Source organism: Mustelus asterias, chromosome 28 (genome assembly GCF_964213995.1).
Source record: "Mustelus asterias chromosome 28, sMusAst1.hap1.1, whole genome shotgun sequence".
NCBI classification, from domain to species: domain Eukaryota; kingdom Metazoa; phylum Chordata; class Chondrichthyes; order Carcharhiniformes; family Triakidae; genus Mustelus; species Mustelus asterias.
This window is the reverse complement of record NC_135828.1, coordinates 15,497,830-15,518,558: the sequence shown is the minus strand read 5'-3', so window position 1 is coordinate 15,518,558 and position 20,729 is coordinate 15,497,830. Positions and strand designations below refer to the sequence as shown.

Genomic DNA, 20,729 nt, shown 5'->3' with positions numbered 1-20,729 from the left:
AGGAACAGATAGAGGCAGAGGGACTAAGGGAGAGAATTCCAGAGCTTGTGTGCTATGCAGCTGGAAGTACATATGCCAGTGGTGGAATGAAGGAGAGCAGGGATGTATAAGTGGAGGACCTTGGAGAGCTGCATGCAATGTTCCCTACAAGCTGTGCAGCTACCACCCAAAAATCACTGAAAACCCTGTAAAAACTCTCTCTTCATCAAGAGGGATTTCAGCCCCTCTAACTTGAGGGTAGAGCTTTTAGTTTCCCTCAATAGCCACTCCAACTCTGACTGCTCCAATCATTGATAGCCTCCCAGTTGATCAATCCTTTCTCCTGAGACTGCATCCGACTGGATTCATGAGGCTGTACTTCAGCATACAATCACAGGCACGATCCCAACTCTCCGGTTGCTCTGAGCAGAACACCATTGCTCCTGGGCCTCCAGAAGCCCCAGCCCTCAGCTGCACCAAGCTATCAGTGGCTCCTGGGGCCACTCTGATCCCCAACCCCTGAGCAGCATGGAGCGAATAGCAACACTTCAGATGTTTAGATAGAGACAGAATGGATTGTGATGTGTAAATAAGCACTAATCCCCCTGAATGAAAGAATAAACGTTTTTTGAACTGCTTTATTTTAATCCTTTATTCATTTTAGTATCAAAATTAAAATTCAGCAACATTAAATTTTGACTGCAATTAACATTTATTATGATGCCGTTACAGTGAGGGATGCTAAGATAATGTTGCCTAATGTACAACTGAGAAAGGTGTGGGGTGAAGCTGTGAATTACGTCTGTGGATTGAAGGAGGACTACAGCAGACTTTTCCAGGGACAAAGAGCTGCAATGTAAGTCAATATTGGAGCGGAGACTAAAGATGATAAACCAGGAAATCAGCTAATACAGGACAGAAGACTCATTTAATTTTATATTCACCTCATCATTTGCTCAGTTGGAACCATCAGCAACTCTTTATAATTTTTGCACTGTTCAGTTATTTTTCCTTTGTGCATAAATTGTCCATTGAGGACTATAAATCCCTTCCAAAACCCCTTTGGCTTGTATCAGCTTTCCCAATCTTTAAAGCCTCTTCAAAAAAACCACCTTGAGTCATCTTCCTTAACTCTTACAATTCTTGCCTCAGTTCCAAATTTCTTCCCTATTCCTGCCTGTTGGACTCACTGATTGATGTCATTAAGAAAAGCTATACCCACCTGTATCAAAGACATGTGAATGAGGGAGAGAGAGCAGCATCTGTGTGTCATGCCACCTTCATTCCTTGAGGACTGGGTTCAAGGATTGGCTTTCAGAGATTGCCAAATGGAAATCTGGAGCAGAAATTGAAAAAGAATCTGTGCAAATAATCTGAGTGTGGCTATGCTCAGGTACCATTCGTGAAATTTAAAAAAATTTAAATAGGAAATTTCTGTACAGGCAGCTCGTTGGCCATCTGTTGGTCAAACTGCAACAGGCCTTGAGAAGGCGGAGGCCCAGCCTTGCAGGAGATGCCTCCTCATCAAGGTGGAGCTTGAAAACCTAGGCCAGTATCTCCATTTTATTTTCGAAACACAACTTTTTTCCTTCCATTTTTCCAAGTATTTTTCATCTCTGCCAACCATTACTATTTCATGCGCAATAAGAGAACTTGGCCAATAAGAAAGAACTAGCATTGATATAACATCTGCTATGGCCTCAGGACCACTCAAAGCACCTTACAATCAATGAAGTACTTCTGAAGTGCTCTCACTGTCATAATGCAAGAAATGCGAGGCTTGAATTTAGATTTGCATTTCTGAGCTCCAGTGTTTGGATAATCTTAATTCCCTTTATGTATTTTTAATTTAAGAACATAATAAGAACATAAGAACTAGGAGCAGGAGTAGGCCATCTGGCCCCTCGAACCTGCTCCGCCATTCAATAAGATCATGGCTGATCTTTTTGTGGACTCAGCTCCACTTACCCACCGCTCACCATAACCCTTAATTCCTTTACTGTTCAAAAATTTATCTATCCTTGCCTTAAAAACATTCAATGAGGTAGCCTTAACTGCTTCACTGGGCAGGGAATTTCACAGATTCACGACCTTTTGTGTGAAGAAGTTCCTCCTCAACTCAGTCCTAAATCTGCTTCCCCTTATTTTGAGGCTATGACCCCTAGTTCTAACTTCACCCACCAGTGGAAACAACTTCCCTGCTTCTATCTTATCTATTTCCTTCATAATCTTATATGTTTCTATAAGATCTCCCCTGGATTGTAAAATTCTGCTATTTTATCCCCAGACACCCAGAATGGGACAGACTATGTAGAAGTGGGGCATTTCATTTTACGGGGTGCAGGCTTCACCGTCTAAGCTAGCATCTATCGCCTATCCCTAATTGTCCTTGAGAAGGTAGTGGTGAGCTGCCGCCTTGAACCACTGGAGACCATGTGGTGTAACGTAGGTGCACCCATAGTGCTGCTAGGAAGGGAATTCCAGAATTTTGACCCAATAACAGTGAAGGAGTGGCGATATAGTTCCAAGTCAGGATGTTGACAGTCGGGGATTCAGCAATGGTAATGCCATTGAATGTCATGGGAAGATGATTAGATTCTCTCCTGTTGGAGAAGGTGATTGCCTATGTAGCTTGAACGTTACTTGCCACTTATCCACCCAAAGATGGCACAGTGGTTAGCACTGCTGCCTCACAGCTGCCTCACAGCTGCAGGGACCCGGGTTCAATTCCAGCCTTGGGTGATGATGCACTATCAATCAAGCAAAGACTAGTTTGTATGCATGAACAAATAGGCTTTTATTAGCAAAAAACTTGGAGCACACCCATGCCGATGAACTGGTCCAGAGACTGAGGCAGGGGGTGGGGAGCAGTTACCTTTATACCTGGACCAGGGGGGTAGGAGTCCCGGGCAGGGCCGGCAGGGGGCATGTCCAGGCATGTCACACACACACAGGCAATAAGCTAACAGTGGTTTACCACAGGTGGCTGTGTGGAGTTTGCACGTTCTCCTCATGTCTGCATGGGTTTCCTCCGGTGCTCGGGTTTCCTTCCACAGTCCAAAGATGTGCAATTTAAGTTGATTGGCCATGCTAAATTGCCGCTTAGTGACCCAGTATGAATGGTTTAGGGGAATTAGTGGGGTAAATATGTGGGATTAAGTTTATTTATCATTGTCACAAGTAGGCTTACACTAACACTGCAATGAGGTAACTGTGAAATCCCCCAGTCGCCACACTCTGGCGCCTCCTCAGATACACTGAGGGAAAATGTATGGGAAGATGTCCTGGATAGGATGTTCTGTTGGAGAGTTGGTGCTGACTTGACGGGCCTAATGGCCTCCTTCTGCACTGTAAGGATTCTATGAATGTTGTCTAGATCTTGCTGTGTATGGATATGGACTGCTGAGGAATTGTGAATGGTGCTGAACATTGTGCAACCATCAGTGAACAGCCACGCTTCTGACCTTATGATGGAAGGATAGGTCATTGATCAAACAGCTGAAGATGGTTGAGCCTCGGACACTCCCCGAAGGAATTCCTGCAGTGATGTTCTGTGACTGAGATGATTGACCTTAAACAACCATGATCATCTTTCTTTTGCCCGGTATGACTGTGCCCAGTGGAAAGTTTTGCCCCTGCTTCTCATTGACTCCAGCTTTGTTCGGGAACCTTGATGCCATATTTGGTCAAATGCTGTCTTGATGTCAAGGGAAGTCAGATTCACTTTACCTCTTGAATTCAGCTCTTCTGTTCACATTTGGACCAAGGCCATAATGAGGTCAAAAGCTGAGTGGTCCTCGTGGAACTCAAATTGAGTGCCAGTGAACAGGCAATTGCTGAATAAGTGATACTTATAAGTGTCGATGACCCCTTCCTTCACTTTGATCATTGAGAGACAGATCTATAGCATCTCATAGTAGGCATCTCCTGATATGCCCAATAATTTAAATAGTTCATAAAAGATTAGGTGTAAAGGTTAATAGGGCATCTGAGGCCTTGGTGAGCAATGGGACCAATAGTCTTTCTCTTTAACTGATGAGATTAATGGATCAAGAAATAAGAATTAGTGAATGAATGCTAAATCAAGTACAGAAAGAGAATGAATTAAGAGCAAGGAAACAATAAAGAAAGGAAAATGAGAAAAACTCAAAAATGCTAAACTTTACATTTTTTAAAAATCTGCTAATACAATTCACAATCTGAAAAACTGACCCACATTTATTTGAATTAAAAATTTGATTAACAGCCATTAACAATTACCACATGATTTGATTAATTAATAGACTTGACTTTGTGATGAGATTAATATGTAATTAATGTGAAAATACAACAACTCCATGAATGCGGTTAAGAGTGAGATTCCATTATTGCAAAGGGAAGTCGCCCAGCAACTTAGAATCATAGAATCCTGACAATGCAGAAAGAGGCCATTCGCCCCATCGAGCCTGTACCGATTCTCTGACAGTGTGTCTTCTTATCCAGGCCTTATCCCCATAATTGCATGGCACATTGCCATGACTGATCCATCTAACCTACACGTCTTCGGACACTAAGGTTCAATTTAGCATGGCACTGCGGGAGGAAACCAGAGCACCCAGAGGAAACCCACGCAGAGACAGGGAGGGTGTCTGTGTGGAGTTTGCACAATCACCCAAGGCTGGAATTGAATCTGGGTCCCTGGCACTGAGAGATAGCAGTGCATTGCCACTGTACCGCCCCTTGTTTGTGATTTGGAATTCATGGCTGCCTCTTGTCACAAGTTACTGGTAAATCTGCGCATTAATAACAGGATGCATCATTCTGATTATCTTTTCAACAAAATCTTGCCCTCTTAGCTCAACACGCATTAGCATAGATGAGAGGCAGCCATCTGGTATTTTACAGAACTATCCACTGGGTGGCACACAAGAGCAATCTGGGGGTGACTTTCACTTCAATTAAATGATTTCCCCCTGTTCCACTGCCTCTTTTTTACGGTGTCAGGCCTCATGCAGTGGCTTTAATTGATGGTCTTTATGGGGGTGCCATTCCTCAAAATTAATTTACAGCTGAACTAAATGGAATATTTTGGGAGTTGGTGCTAAAATGTGTTCTTGCGGACATTTTCACAAGAGTTTTGTAACAAATAGAGCTTTTAAAAGTAACATTATTTGCAAACAATTTATGTTTAATTAGAAATGCTTTTCCAAAACTGTTTCCTTAAATACTATATTCCTGAAGGCAACATTTTGGTCAGTGTGAAGAGCAGTGACATGGGTTGAGGCTACTTAGAAGAAATGAGCTGAAATGCACTGCATCAGTGAACTGCTTCAATTAGACCGAGGGGCTTAAAATTGAGCGGAAATTCACCACTAAATATTTGTATTGCATGTGTCATTTGGGAACTATGAGGATGTAAACCTCTTTTTATACTTAATTCTTTGTTTTCGCCTTCTCCCATGGGGCGGGTTGTTTAACTTTCCGACCAAGTTCGAGTATGTTTAAAGTGAAACAGAACAGATAATTCATCCGTTATTGAGGTGACTGGAGGGAGAAAATTATAATAGATTTTTTTAAAAATTGCCTTAATTATTTGTATACTTCTTCCTACCCCTTTCAGGATTTGTGCTACATCGCTTCCAGTCACCCAGTGTAAAAGAACGTTATCAATATATGCAACATCCCAACTTCCCTGCAAAAAGCAAGGATTGATATTTTTTGACCGGGTTTAGTTTCAATTTCTATTCATGTGTGTTTGAGCCAAGTAGCTTTGGTCTGAGATGGGAAACATGTTTTGGCTGAAAATAGCTTAACGCTCATAATATTTGGATGTGACTGTCCGACAGGGAGAGTACATTGATACTGCTAGTTTAGTCATGGTGTAAATGGGACCCAAATGTTCTGTTTGGAAAGTGTGTTTTTAACTATTCAAGAATAGTTTTTCTTTTCATTTTTTTTCCTTTCTGTACAATTAATTATTTTCATTCCTGTGCATTTGGCACTAATGTAAGCTGCATTGTTAAACTACGTTGGCTTGCGAGAATATTTGGTTTTATAAATGGATTTTATTAATTCAGTTTTACAATATTATTTTCACATTTCTGGTCATTTCAATGGGTGGAATTTTCCGGTTTTTTTCTTAAGTGCTGGACCAGGCAAACAAAGCAGTGTGCAGCACACCGGCTACACAGCCAGCTTTTCTTCGCTTATTGTCCAGAGCTTAAAAGAAAAAAAAAACCTGGAGGTGCGTCCCACACCCTCACGCTGGTGGGGTGGGCACCAGAAGAGCCGGCAGCATTGGCTTTCCAAAGATTGGAGCACCCTTTAAAAAAGGTAAAAGTAAAATGAAAAACTCCTTCCCATGGACATGGAGACAACCCCCACGCACCACGGGAACCCCACCCATGGAGCTCCCCACCTGGTACTGCCTGGGCATGGCCCTCTTCCCCCGGGGGCTGTACTTATCTACACGCCCCTGCTGTGATCTCTTTGCCTGGTTCACATCACCCCAGACCTGTTATACACCTCACCAACAGGGAGAAATCCCAATGTGGGGGGAACGATATTGTGGGGAAGCCTGCTAATTACATGGTAATATATTTAAATGAGTTTCCTGGCCTTCCTGTGCAGGAACCCCATTATGGCGGGAGCGATCACGCTGTGAGATCTGACGGACATGAATCTTGCTTTTGGCCTCTTGTGGGATTTTGCGCCCACTTCGCCATTTCCACAGGTGCAAAATCCCAGCCACTCTACTTGTTTTTAGTTGCCTGTGTTTGAAGATTATTATACAGAGGTTATATAACTGGCTTACTTCACCATCATTCTAAGGGTTATTTTCTGGTAACAGCGAAGAGACAGACCTTCAATGGGATATTCTTTATTTCACTTGTATATACATCTCCAAATATTCCATGGGCCCTCATTATGATTATGAATTGTAATTTATTCCCAGGCTGAGTCTCCTTCGTTACAACAATAACCTTACAAAAATGAAGACAACAATGTTTTCTAATTCCCAGCAGTTAAAGGCCAAGTTGGACTTTTTTCAGTCAAGCATTGGGCTTGATCTGGTAAAATACCGTGAACAAATGGCATGTGGAATATGTAAGTGTTCAACTTTTAATTTGTTTTAAAAAAATATAATGAGCACGTTGAATCTTAATGGCACTTTCAGCAATGACATTGATTTGAAGTGGTCAGGTAACCTTCATTTTCATGGTGTTCCCTCACAAATCCTGTTGACCACAGTTAATAACATGAACGACCTGGCTGTTCATGTTTCATAGGTGGCAGTGTAGGTGGGGACAGGAATTTCTTGAATTTATACTGTACAGCCAATAACCACATGTCTGTTCATCTGCTATTGTATTGTGAGCATAGCAATTAGAAAGAGTACGACTGGAGAATCCTCATGTGTCATTGATCCCTGGTGACCATATGGCTGTAAGAAGAAATAACATCACAAGAACAAAATTACTTGCTGAAGCAACTGATTTATCTGATATTTTATCAGGATCATGTAAATAACTATAACTTAAATTGGTAGAGGAGAGTTCAGTGTCTTCCCATTTATCTTGTCCATGAGCCCCATAAACTGCTCCTTTGACCCTATTTCTATTAAACTGCTGACCATTCAATTTCCCTTCCTGCGTCCACATATGTTGATGTTGTAAATGGTTCCCTCTCCACTTTTTCAAGGCTGCCACCTTCATCTCCCTCCTCAAAAAAAAGTAGCCAGTTTCAACTACTCTGGCCTTGCAAACTGTGGTCTCATCTCCAGCCGACCTTTCCTCCCCAAATTCCTTTAGTGTAGTTACCTCCCATAGCTATTTTTTACATAACTTCATATTGAATCTCTCAAATCAAGAATCTGTCTCTGCCATGTAAGCTACAGCCCAAGTAATAACCACAGATAACAAGTGTGGTGAGTATGACTGCTGTGCAATATCCCTTCTCATCTGTGCAGCCTTTGATCATCATCCCCCAGGTGCCTTTCCTCTGTTGGTCAGAAGCTGAGGTGTGCATGACTCGCTGGGTTCCACTCTGATTTATCCAGTTTTAGCTTGAGCGTCATCAGCAATGATATCCCTTCCTGCCTTCACACTTCGGGGTCCGATAGGATTTTTCCTTGGCCTTTTTTTTTTGTTCTTTATCCAGCTGGCAGGGGGAAATTAGAAGACAAAAGGGATGATGGTGCAAGGCAAAGGAGATGATAATGGGATAAAAAAGATGAGATGGATTTGGAGGAGATGCAAATAATAGCGGAATTATTACCAAGGGCTGCTTTCTGAAAAAATTGGGGCAGATGTTATACTGATATAGATGTGTCCAAAAGTCTACAAAATCATCAGTTGGAGTAAGAAGGTGCCCGTGCTCAAGCTTCATGTAGGAGACTGAGGACGGAAAGATCAGAGTGGGAGTGGGGTTTGTGGAATAAATGGAGGTGATCCACAAAGTGCTCACCCAATCTGCATTATTCGCCCTGACATCAATGAGATCACATCATGAGCAGCGAATTCTGTCTCCTAAATTGAAAAATCTACAAGTTGTCTACACCAGTTTTCTCGCCCCAAGACCGGAAAATCCCGCCCGAGATCAGTGGACCTTTGCATGGTCCTGTCCCTCCCACTCCAATTGTTCATAAATACAGCTTTTAATTCAGGCATAGACCAACAATTAAATTTTTTAAAAAGCCGATATCATATAGGAAGATCATTTGCCTTCCGTTAGAGAATAGAATTTTCTACAAAATATCCAATGATCAACCCTCCTAACTGAGGGTTAATATATAAATAAAGCGGGATGCCCTTGGTCATTATTTTGGGAAAATTCCACCCAGTATGTTTAGTGTAGTTCTTGCTTTCGGAATATTTGGATGAGAACTGATTTTGAAACTTGAGGTAAAGTAAGCTGTTTATTAAGATCTTTGAATTTAAGTTGGCAATGAAAATACATTTTTATTCTTAGCTTCTGAGAAGATGTTGAAAGCGTGGAAGGAAATGGAGGAGAAGGCAGAAGCTTGTAAACAGGTGAGTAAATCATAAACTTTGCTGGTGCTTAAAATTGTTGAACTGGAAGGAAGCATTCTCATAGGTTTTAATGCTTCAAAACCTATTGAGTGATAAGTAACAAATTAAGAATCCATTGCAGTCTACAGCGTTCTGGGATGATTTAGCAGTATGAAGTGGAATATTATCTCCACGAAATGAATGACTGTTTGAATTAATGGATATTTCTGATGACCTTTTACACTCCTGTGAAATGTGTTTTGGGATGATCAGCTTTTTATTGGACCTGTCACGAGGAAAGATCAAAATGCAGTGTTTTGTTTACACGGTGTTTGTGCAGAAGATCATGACAGTAATGCTGTTTACAGCTGTGCACCTGGGATAAGGGCATGGAAAGTTTATGACCTAGCTTTGTGCTAACTAAATAAAAATACTCCGAAGATACTTCAGTTCTCAACAGACATTCAGTTCAAATTTATCCAACATTTTCCTCTGACTTCTCCTCGTTACAATGCTACTTGATTTGTGAAAATGAAACGTGCATCACTAAGTACCTTTTTTCATTTTCCCTTGACTTAGAGTCGTAAAATAATAAACAGTTGTTTCTAATTGAGGAAAACTAAAGTGCCACTTGGTAAAACATGTGCTTTTTAAAAAACACTTATTGACATTTGTGATCCAGTTTTGGAGCTGGTACAGTGACGTGGACAAATATCTTTTCTGACCAGCCACTAGCACAAGGACAGTATTTAAATGGTATGTGTTGTTTCTCCCTTGAAGAATACATTAGCAGCTGTTTGAAGTAAAGGTGGATTTTAAAATTTACCCTCCAGAGAGTTAATTTCCATGTTTGAGCTAAAGCAGGAAGTAAAATGTGAGCAAATATATGTGTGCATGAGGCAACAGGCCAGTTTCTAATGCCTCTCGATGTGAAGTGGATCCTGAAAAAAGTTATTTTAAAAAACATTTTTAGGATGTGCTGTTTCACACACCTGACATCCTCATTGTTTTACTCAAAGAACATCCTAACTTATCACCATACCACAGCAAGGGTAGTAAAGGATAAAATACGAGGGATGATGCTTGTGTTGATAAGTTGTTGAAGGCTGTGTTGTTCAGCAATACAGAAGCATCTTCAAAACTTGAGCATATATACAAACAGCTGCACCTTTGTGTCTTTGCGTGCATTTTTGGGGAGAAAGGGCATTTAGTTCCTTTGCAGTTCAATTCACATAGTTGCATACTTGCATCTACTTAACAATATCGTGTCCATCCAGCAGTAAGGATACTTCAGTTGCAAGCAATAAAAGAACTAACTTCACAAAGTCAATCCATGAAAAAGGTTTAATAAAGGAACTTCATTACACCAAAACTCAGGCCACTCCCTGAGCCACACCAGCTCCCACAATCCCTATCTGCTTTTTATTTATTCCTGGTCAGCTGACCACCACGTCATTTTGCCATTGGTTACATTGTCTACTGACCAGCTGACCCTCACAGCATGTTACCATTGGTTACATTATAGCAGATTCCAATGTTATCATTGGTTATATTGTAACAGCATGCAGCTTGTGTTTATGCATTGCATTTTGATTGGCCAACCCAAGTGGAAAGGGGTGAAATGAAATGTATGCTGGTTAGTAGATGGCTTCTCGACCTTTTGGCTAAGATCAAGTGTAGTATGGATTGGATGCTGCACTTGGTTGAGGTCATTGGGTTACATTGAAGCTTCATATGTTTCATATGAAGCAATTTTTAAAAGCTGCATCTCGGCCTTTTGGCTAAGATGCAAATGAGCTCAAGTCTTGGAGGAGGTGTTGCTTTACTCCTCCAATCAACTTGGCTCATGTAGATCAGGCCCAGGACAGGGTGATTTGGTCGCTCGCCCGGTCTCGTCAGCCTGGATCTGAAATGTCTCAACTTGTTGAGACTTTGAATTGGATTTGATTTGATTGAATTGGAAAAGTATTAAAAAAAAAAGTAGATGGACTAATTTTAAAATCTCTGCCAATTGTTGCAGTTAGCAAAGCTCCGGATGCTGGAAATCTCAGCAGGTGTGACAGCATCTGTGGGGAGAGAATAGAGCCAAAGCTTTGAGCCTGGATGACCCTTGAGCTGGAGCTAGGAGCTCTGAGGAAGGGTCATCCAGACTCGAGACGTTAGCTCTATTCTCTCTCCACAGATGTCACCACAGTGAGCACGTTGCAAGCAAAGAGTTGAGGCACATTTTTCAGTCTTACCGGAACCAAAGTAGTAAAAGTCAAGTACAGTTTGATATTTGACCACATTCATTGGAGCTGGCAGAGTAACTTTGATACAGAACTACTTGTGTAAGGAGGTCAGAGTTGGAGAGTGAAATCTGCCCAGTTTAAAAGATGCTGTAATACCAACTCGGCACCCACTGTGCTATTGCTACACCCAAAATCTAAATGCCATCCTTCTTGGGGAAGTGGTGCAAGGCAATGGGAAGAAGTTAGACTGTTAATGTCTATTTCGATAATGACAAGGGACAGAGAGGTGCAGCCCAATTACTGTCCATCAGGTATTCCATATGTATGTCTAAGCAACTGAATAAACTTAATTATTCCATATGTAATGGCCTTTCGGGGATAATTTACTTCAAGAATGTCGGCAATAATGAAATCTACAGCTCATTTCATTTACAGAAATATTTTTGGACATTTTAGGCTGCTGAAATTGGTCATTTGGAAGAACAAATCGTGGGACTGCACAGTGAAATAGTGGAACTGCAGAGAAGCCCATATGCGAGGCGGCAGGGAGATGTTATGGAAAACTTGTAAGGAAAAAAAATAATTATTCCTGGTACAATAGATTTCTGCATAATCTTCTAAAGTGGCAACTAGTATCTTCCTAAAATAAACTTGTGAAAATCAGTAGATTGCCACAGTGTCTGGTCAAAAGTGCCAATTTCATACTCTCGACCATCTTAATTCAACGAACATGAACCCATTAACTGCCTAAAGTCTAACTCCATTTTGTTCAGTTCTTTTAAGTTTAAAGTTTATTTATTAGTGTCACAAGTAGGCTTACATTAACACTGCAATGAAGTTACTGTGAAAATCCCCTAGTCACCACCCTCTGACACCTGTTCAGGTACAATGAGGGAGAATTTAGCATGGCCAATTGCTCCTCTCCATTCAAAAGTGACCAGTGATAGAAGACACAATAAAATGATATTATACAGAGTGTCAAATATGTTAGTTTTCACTGCCACAGCAACTGTGAAAATATTCATACGTGCTTTAATTGCCACCTGTGTGAAAACAAGTAGCTGCAGAGGTAACAGTAGATACAGATTTATAAAGCAGTTTGGTCTGTTCCAGATCATCCTTTCAGAAAATGCCTATAGTTTTCCTGTTATAGCATCCAAGTATTTTTAAATGATCCCAGGAGTTATGCCTCCAACCCTGCCCCTTTAAGCTACTGTTTTTCCCTCTTAAGTTTTCTTTGCAGAACCTTGGATACCGAAGCCAATTGTCATGCACCTGATAATGACTGAAGTTATATTTTTTCCAATAAAAATATCTTAAATAAACTTTTATGTGCATGAGATATAATTGAAAGAGATGTTTCCGTTTTGAGTCCCACTCCCTTGATAGGGCATAAGAACATAAGAACATAAGAAATAGGAGCAGGAGTAGGCCATCTAGCCCCTCGAGCCTGCCCCGCCATTCAATAAGATCATGGCTGATCTGACGTGGATCAGTACCACTTACCCGCCTGATCCCCATAACCCTTAATTCCCTTACCGATCAGGAATCCATCCATCCGCGCTTTAAACATATTCAGCGAGGTAGCCTCCACCACCTCAGTGGGCAGAGAATTCCAGAGATTCACCACCCTCTGGGAGAAGAAGTTCCTCCTCAACTCTGTCTTAAACCGACCCCCCTTTATTTTGAGGCTGTGTCCTCTAGTTTTAACTTCCTTACTAAGTGGAAAGAATCTCTCCGCCTCCACCCTATCCAGCCCCCGCATTATCTTATAAGTCTCCATAAGATCCCCCCTCATCCTTCTAAACTCCAACGAGTACAAACCCAATCTCCTCAGCCTCTCCTCATAATCCAAACCCCTCATCTCCGGTATCAACCTGGTGAACCTTCTCTGCACTCCCTCCAATGCCAATATATCCTTCCTCATATAGGGGGACCAATACTGCACACAGTATTCCAGCTGCGGCCTCACCAATGCCCTGTACAGGTGCATCAAGACATCCCTGCTTTTATATTCTATCCCCTTCGCAATATAGGCCAACATCCCATTTGCCTTCTTGATCACCTGTTGTACCTGCAGACTGGGCTTTTGCGTCTCATGCACAAGGACCCCCAGGTCCCTTTGCACGGTAGCATGTTTTAATTTGTTTCCATTGAGATAGTAATCCCATTTGTTATTATTTCCTCCAAAGTGTATAACCTCGCATTTCTCAACGTTATACTCCATTTGCCATATCCTCGCCCACTCACTCAGCCTGTCCAAATCTCTCTGCAGATCTTCTCCGTCCTCCACACGATTCACTTTTCCACTTATCTTTGTGTCGTCTGCAAACTTCGTTACCCTACACTCCGTCCCCTCCTCCAGATCATCTATATAAATGGTAAATAGTTGCGGCCCGAGTACCGATCCCTGCGGCACGCCACTAGTTACCTTCCTCCAACCGGAAAAACACCCATTTATTCCGACTCTTTGCTTCCTGTCGGATAGCCAGTCCCCAATCCACTTTAACACACTACCCCCAACTCCGTGTGCCCTAATCTTCTTCAGTAGCCTTTTATGGGGCACCTTATCAAACGCCTTTTGGAAATCCAAAAACACCGCATCCACCGGTTCTCCTCCATCAACCGCCCTAGTCACATCTTCATAAAAATCCAACATGTTCGTCAAGCACGACTTTCCCCTCATGAATCCATGCTGCGTCTGATTGATCGAACCATTTCTATCCAGATGCCCTGCTATCTCCTCTTTAATAATGGATTCCAGCATTTTCCCTACTACAGACGTTAAGCTGACCGGCCTATAGTTACCCGCCTTTTGTCTCCTTCCTTTTTTAAACAGCGGCGTAACATTAGCCGTTTTCCAATCAACCGGCACTACCCCAGAATGCAACGAGTTTTGATAAATAATCACTAACGCATCCACTATTACCTCTGACATTTCTTTCAATACCCTGGGATGCATTCCATCCGGACCCGGGGACTTATCCACCTTCAGTCCCATTAGTCTACCCAGCACTGCCTCTCTGGTAACATTAATTGTATTAAGTATTTCTCCTGCTGCCATACATCGATTCCATATTCAACATCACGTAAATCTGGAGTCAAATGGCATATAAACCACTGTTCATATCTAATTCTATCACATAGAATCCTACAGCGCAGAAGGAGGCCATTTGGCCCATCGAGTCTGCACCAACAACTATCCCACCCAGGCCCTTTCCCATAGCCTCATGTATCTACCCGAGCTAGTTCTCCTGACACGAAGGGGCAATTTATCATGGCCAGTCCATCTAACCTACACGTCTTTGGACTTGGTGTGTTTTTGACTTCTCAGTCATTGTCAAAAGGTGTAATTTCATTGAATAACATAGAATCTGTTTTTGAGTAGGAAAAAAATCCCAATTCTGGTTAAGACAAGCAAATCTATCATTGTCCAATTGTGTTAATTAGTGTAAAATCTGAAACTGAGAATACAGATATGGGAAGTACTTTTGAACAAGTAGGAGAGTAAATATATTTCTAAACTTAAAGGAAAATATATTGTGCTGTTGCACAGAAAGCAGTAATTTAGTTCAGAGCTTTCATGGGGACAAATGCTTCAAGACAGTGCTTAGATTGAATAAAACCCAGAAAAATCTATAAGTATGCTTTCAGCAGAACAGTGCAATCATCCACATGTTTAGATTAATTTATGAAAGGAATTATTTATGGCAAGTAATGGTCCTTCAACAGACATAACAATTCATTAGATTGATTTACAAGTGTGTTGACGTAATAAATCATTTCACTAATCATAATTTTCCTTTCTAGAGAACAGAAAGCCATCGATTTATACAGGAAGCTCAAGGGAAAACCTAAAGGTATTGTGCACGTTTTTAACTCTGCAGATTTAGCTTAATCTTTGTGAACATAGAACAGCATATAAAATATACTTCTGAGATTTCTGATTAGATTTTATCCTAGACGACCCATAAACAATCGATCCTCATTGACCTTAACCTGGTGTAGGGTCCTTCTCAGAAAGAAGAATAACCAGTTTTAATGTGTGGTGCTCTAGTTTGTCTGAACTTAGTCTATCTTTGTGAGGGCCTGAATTAAGACTTGCGAACTGTTGCAGAGCGGGGAAATTTGTTGGATCATGTTAAGATAGAATAAATGATAAAAATGAGCAGCAAAACTCTCAAGATGTATGGGTGCATTATGGTTATCTTTCTGAGCAACGTTTGAGCACACACTATCCCCTAGCAACAATTAGAAGTAGGCAGTTTCACCAAAAACCATTCTTGCCTCTTTTCAACCCAGTTATGGTAAAGCATTGAGTTCTAGAAATGTGACCACGTTTTCTTGCAGCCAGTCTTTGCGTAATGCCTTCCAGCAGCCAAGCTGCAAGTGTAAATCCAAGTATTTCTTTTATGCGATGCGGGTTTCTGCCTCTGTCGCCCTTTCAGGCAGAGTAACAGAAATGAAACGGCATCATTTGTTGTCTAAATAATTTATTAGATGACTTTCAATTTAATGACTTATTTTTGTGTCTGCATCTTTAATTGTATGGTTTATAGGTGCGGCTCACATCAAGTTCATTCACTGCCCCAGAATTCAGTGCTTTGGTCTGGCTTGAGCAGGAGTTTTAGTATTAGGAACATACATTGCAACATCTACTAATGACTGGAATGTCCTAGGTTGGATCCCTCTCAAAACAATCTTAATCCTTGGCACTGCACACATTTGATCCTCATCTAATCATTTAAAGACTTGGTGTATCTACTCAGTAACATTGGTGGCAGTGGAACTGGTGTATCTTTGATCTGTTAGCAGCCTGGTTATGGGCAATTTGTTTTTGTCTCCACAAAACAAATAACCTCAGAGTCTGGAGGATGAGAAGCCCATGATTTGTCTGTTAACAGATGGCACCAATCCCACTGCCATCAATATTATTGAATAGATGTGCTCCAGTGCATCTGGCCTTTTGAAATATTTCAGTGCAGGCTCCATGTACAAGTGCTAGAAATAGGATTATTTTACAAAATAATTGATAGAGCAGCTTTCTTCTCTTTATCGTTCGAAGTTCAATGCATTCCAAAAAATATCCTTTCCAAGTGTAATAATAATACATTATTCTGTTTTAAGATTCACATCAATATGGAGACAGTACAGAAATGGTAAAGATCATTGTTCAAACAGTGCAGAATCAAGATCGGGTGCTGAAGGAGCTTTATGCCCATCTCAGGTACGTATATTCGAGATTTTTGTTGCTGTTTTATCAGTAGTTGAAAGATTTGCTAACATTTCAGTGTACAGTCCACATAAAAGTGAAGTAACATACATTTTGGGAAGATTGTCATTGAATGTATGAGTATGATTTTTAAAAAGCACAGGTAAAGTTCACACGTTGTGTTTTTGTAACTCAATCTCTCGCGCACTTGAGCCAGTTTAAAAGAGGATCCTTTTGAGCTTATTGCAATAGGCTTGGGGAACAGAAAAATCAGCCATAATTCTTGTCCTAATTCCTGACTATTGACCCTTGCAGAATGTCTGCATGTATCGATGTTGGACTAGAGTGAGGTCAAGCTTTGCTGCAATATCTGTTTTCACCACCCCCCCCATCATCAGTGTCAAGTCTTGCATATGAATAATGGTCCTTTGATCTAAACCATTTATAGATTGTTGGCAATAAACCATCAGAGTGCCCAAGAAATTGGGCATTAATTTATTGTTTAAAACAAATGCATTCATGAAATAACCATAGCAGATCAAATGTGTGTGTCACTTGTGAGATCTTAATGGTCTCGTGCACCACTGCATTCCAAGAATAGATTTGAAAATTCTGTTAATGATCACAACAAATATTTCAATGAGCTCTGTGCCGCATAAGGGCACAGTAGTAATTAAAATGTTCAGGCATACCTCCCGCTTAATCATCTTGTCATCCAGCATTTGTTATATTGAAAATTGAATGTGCTTAGTTATAGCATTAGATTTAAGTTACCAGTTTTCTATCCTCCCACCAATTCTTATACAAAACATGTTGTATTTGTTCAATTTTGCATGTAAAGTGTGTCATTTTGAAAAGCTAGGGTGCTGCAGTTTTAATATTTAAGTTATGCTTTTAATGCAAAGTCATAGGTAGTGATTTATGTTCATATTTTCATTTTGAAATAGGTAAATCTGAATGATTTTGCAGGAATTGTAATGAGGATCCTACTGACTTGCACCATTTGGGAAGTGGGCTGAGTTTCATCTCCTATTAATCATTATTCATTGCTAATGGATTCACCTTGGGTGTATGGGTGTGATTCATTCACTATTTATTGGCTCAGCTTCTTCCTGGTTGTTCATTTTAACGCCATGATACTTTGAATTCATCCTTGGGACGGAGACATCATTACAAAGCCAGCATTTATTGCTTTGTTCCCCCTCATTGTCCTTGAAAAGGCTATGGTGGGAAGCTTTCCTGAACCACTGTCATAATGCTATTGGAAAGGGAATTCCAGCATTTTTACTCAGCAACGATTAAGGACAGCAATATATTTCCAAGTCATGATGGTGGGAACTTGCAGGTGATTGCAGTGCTGAGTGCCTGCTATCCTTACCTTTTCTGATTGGTGGAGGTGGCAGGTTTGGGAGCTGCTGTGAAGTCTTTCCAAGTTGCTGCAATACATCCTTGTAAACATGGTAGCCACAGTACGCCAGTGTTAGAGAAGGTGGATGTTTCGGCTTGTGGATGAACCACTGACTAAGCAGGACTGCAGCTGCACCAATGCAGGCAAGTGGAGTGTGGAAAGTACTCCATCAGCCTCCTGACTTGCACTTTGAAAGTGCTTAAGAGGCCTTGGGAAGTCAGGACGTGTGCAACTCGCTGGAGAATATACAGTTCCTGACCTTTTCTTGTAGTCACAACATTTATGTAGCAGGTCCATTGTAGTTTCTGATCATTGTAATTCAACTATATTGTTAACTGCTTTGCATTATTAATAGTGCAGCTTGGCCAATCACAAGTACAGAATTATAATACTGTCTATTCGTTAAGTACATACAAGATCTTCGACTCATTGCAGAGTCTTTCAAAATTGCCAATAATGTTGTGAGCTGCAACATCCACTAGATCAAATCTGTAGGAATGTTTTCATTCTATTTATCGTCCTCAGGCTAAAGAGACGATCCTTTAAAACAGAGATGACGAGGATTTTCTTCAACCAGAGAGAGGTGAATCTTTGCCACAGAAGGCTGTGGAGGCCAGGTCATTGAGTGTCTTTAAGACAGAGATAGATAGGTTCTTGATTAATAAGGGGATCAGGGGTTATGGGGGAAAAGGCAGGAGAATGGGGATGAGAAAAATATCAGCCATGATTGAATGGCGGAGGAGACTCGATGGGCCAAGTGGCCTAATTCTGCTCCTATGTCTTGTGGTCTAATGGGAATGACAACATTTGCTTGCTTTTTCAATACTAAAAGCTTGTTCCCATCAGTCACAAGCTGCAATGTATTTTGTGATACATAGTAAACATTCCCTTAGCAACGGCATCATGGCCACTGAAGAGAAGATCTGGACTATTCAACAGACGCCACACTCTGTCATGGGGGAACCCTCATGGAACTAATGATTTGTTTTATTAATTTAGGTTACGTCTTCAATGACATCATAAGCATTGTATATTGCACTATTTTTGTCCACAGTAAACGTGTGAGTGACAAAGCTCACTCACTAGATGAAAATGAGATCCAATGAACCTATAATCTCTGTCTTCTATATATTGCTTCTAAATGGTTATAACACAGTACAATTTCTGATCTGGTGATGTTTCCTACTAGTGAGCTTTTAAAGGTAGAGTGAGGAAAAGCTGGTTAAAAAATGTGCCTATCTTGTATTGCGCAGTACGGTTTACAGGTATCTTGTATTTTTATATTATCTTTAATATAAAATACCCCAAGGCTCTTCATAGTTGGTTATAAAGCAAAATTTGACACCAAACCACTTGAGAAAGTAAAAGATGAACAAAAGCTTAGTCGTAGAAGCAGGTTTTAAAGAGGGACTAAGGGAAGAAAGAATTAGAGAGGGAATTCCAAAGCTTAAGGTTTTGGCAGCTGAAAGTATGCCCACCAATGATGGAGCAGTTAAAACTAAGGATGCTCTCGTGGCCAGAATTAGAGTGCAGAGATGTTGGAGCATTGCGGGGCTGGAGGAGAGGGGCAAGGCCGTGGAGGTTTGAAAACAAGGTTGAGTATTTTAAGATCAAGACATCACCTAACAGAGAGAAGTTGTAGGTCAGTGAGCATGGGGGTGACGGGTGAACAGGACCTGGTGTGAGTTAGGATATGAGCAGCAGAGTTTTGAATAATTGAGTTTACAGAAGGTAAATGAAGGTAGGTCAGGAAGGTGTGCATTCAAATAATCAAGTCTAGAGATGGCAAAGACATGGCTGAGGATTTCACAAGCAGATGAGGCAGGGGCAGAGACAGGCAATGCTACAAAGGTAGAAATAGGCACAGATGCATGGTTGGAAGCTCATCTTGGGATAAAGTATCACATAAGGTTGCAAATAGTCTGATTCAACTCAGACAGATGCTGGGGAGAGAGAGCGTGTCAGTGACTAGGGAACTCTGTGTGTTCAGGGGATTAAAGACAATGCCTTTGGTTCTCCCAATATTTAACAGTCCCAAAACTGAAATACTGCAATAGACCTTTAGTTTGTTCCAACTCCTGAAAAGAATATTATTAGCTCTGGCAAACAAAGTTTTACAATGTTGTCAAACCAAGTATGTTGATTTCTCTTCTTGCTGCGTATATTTTGATAACGTTTCCTTTATAAATGATATATTATCACCAAGCTTTCTTTCTTTAACCATTGTCTTTCTTTGTGTCTTATAGTAAACTTTTGGCTTGCAAACAGAAGATCATTGATCTTTTTCCAAAGATTGAACAAGCACTTGACAACATTAGAGAAAATGAAAAAATGTTATTGAGATCGCAAGAAAAGAGGCAGAAAGAAATATGGTATTTGTTAAAAATTGCTTGTGTAAGTACTTTGTTCCACAAATCTAGAGGTAATGAGGTTAAGTAAAACAAAATCTCTCACTACAGTCAGTCTTATTATGTGACTGTGACCATGATTATTGTCATCTCAGTTACCCATTAGGGTATGTTCCATTCTTTGCACTTCATACTATCACAAAGTAGTAAATTTTTAAGATAATGAATGTTCATACATTTTAGTGTTATTTTTCTCTTTATATCACCCGTCTTATTTGTTCACTGTCACATTTACTTAATGATTTCTCCCCATCCAAGTTATCCGGTGCTAACTTCTCTGACTGGGGAGTGAACAGGTGACTTGACTTCTGCATCAGCAGTAAAGCTTTTGAATAGGATGGTAACTTCACTTCTGAACTTCCTGTACCTTGTGCTGGCATGTGCCTCGTAATCAGTTTACCTTTTCATTAAATTTGGTTATGATCGCTGAGTTCCAGTACCATGACCTTGTATTTCAAGTCCTATCAAAGTAGTTATGTGTGCGAAGGTCTTTGATTTGCT

At 40.8% G+C, this 20,729-nt stretch overlaps 1 protein-coding gene across 1 annotated transcript in view; it reads left to right on the top strand.

Annotated features, from left to right (window-relative positions):
• Positions 1-20,729, top strand: part of chuk (component of inhibitor of nuclear factor kappa B kinase complex) — a 72,346-nt gene that overhangs the window by 48,670 nt on the left and 2,947 nt on the right. The window contains exons 13-19 of the mRNA XM_078199578.1: positions 712-835; positions 6,914-7,065; positions 8,929-8,990; positions 11,657-11,766; positions 15,011-15,060; positions 16,328-16,427; positions 20,067-20,214. Of these exons, the coding sequence (XP_078055704.1) occupies positions 712-835; positions 6,914-7,065; positions 8,929-8,990; positions 11,657-11,766; positions 15,011-15,060; positions 16,328-16,427; positions 20,067-20,214 (746 nt within the window). The remainder of the gene's footprint in view (positions 1-711; positions 836-6,913; positions 7,066-8,928; positions 8,991-11,656; positions 11,767-15,010; positions 15,061-16,327; positions 16,428-20,066; positions 20,215-20,729) is intronic.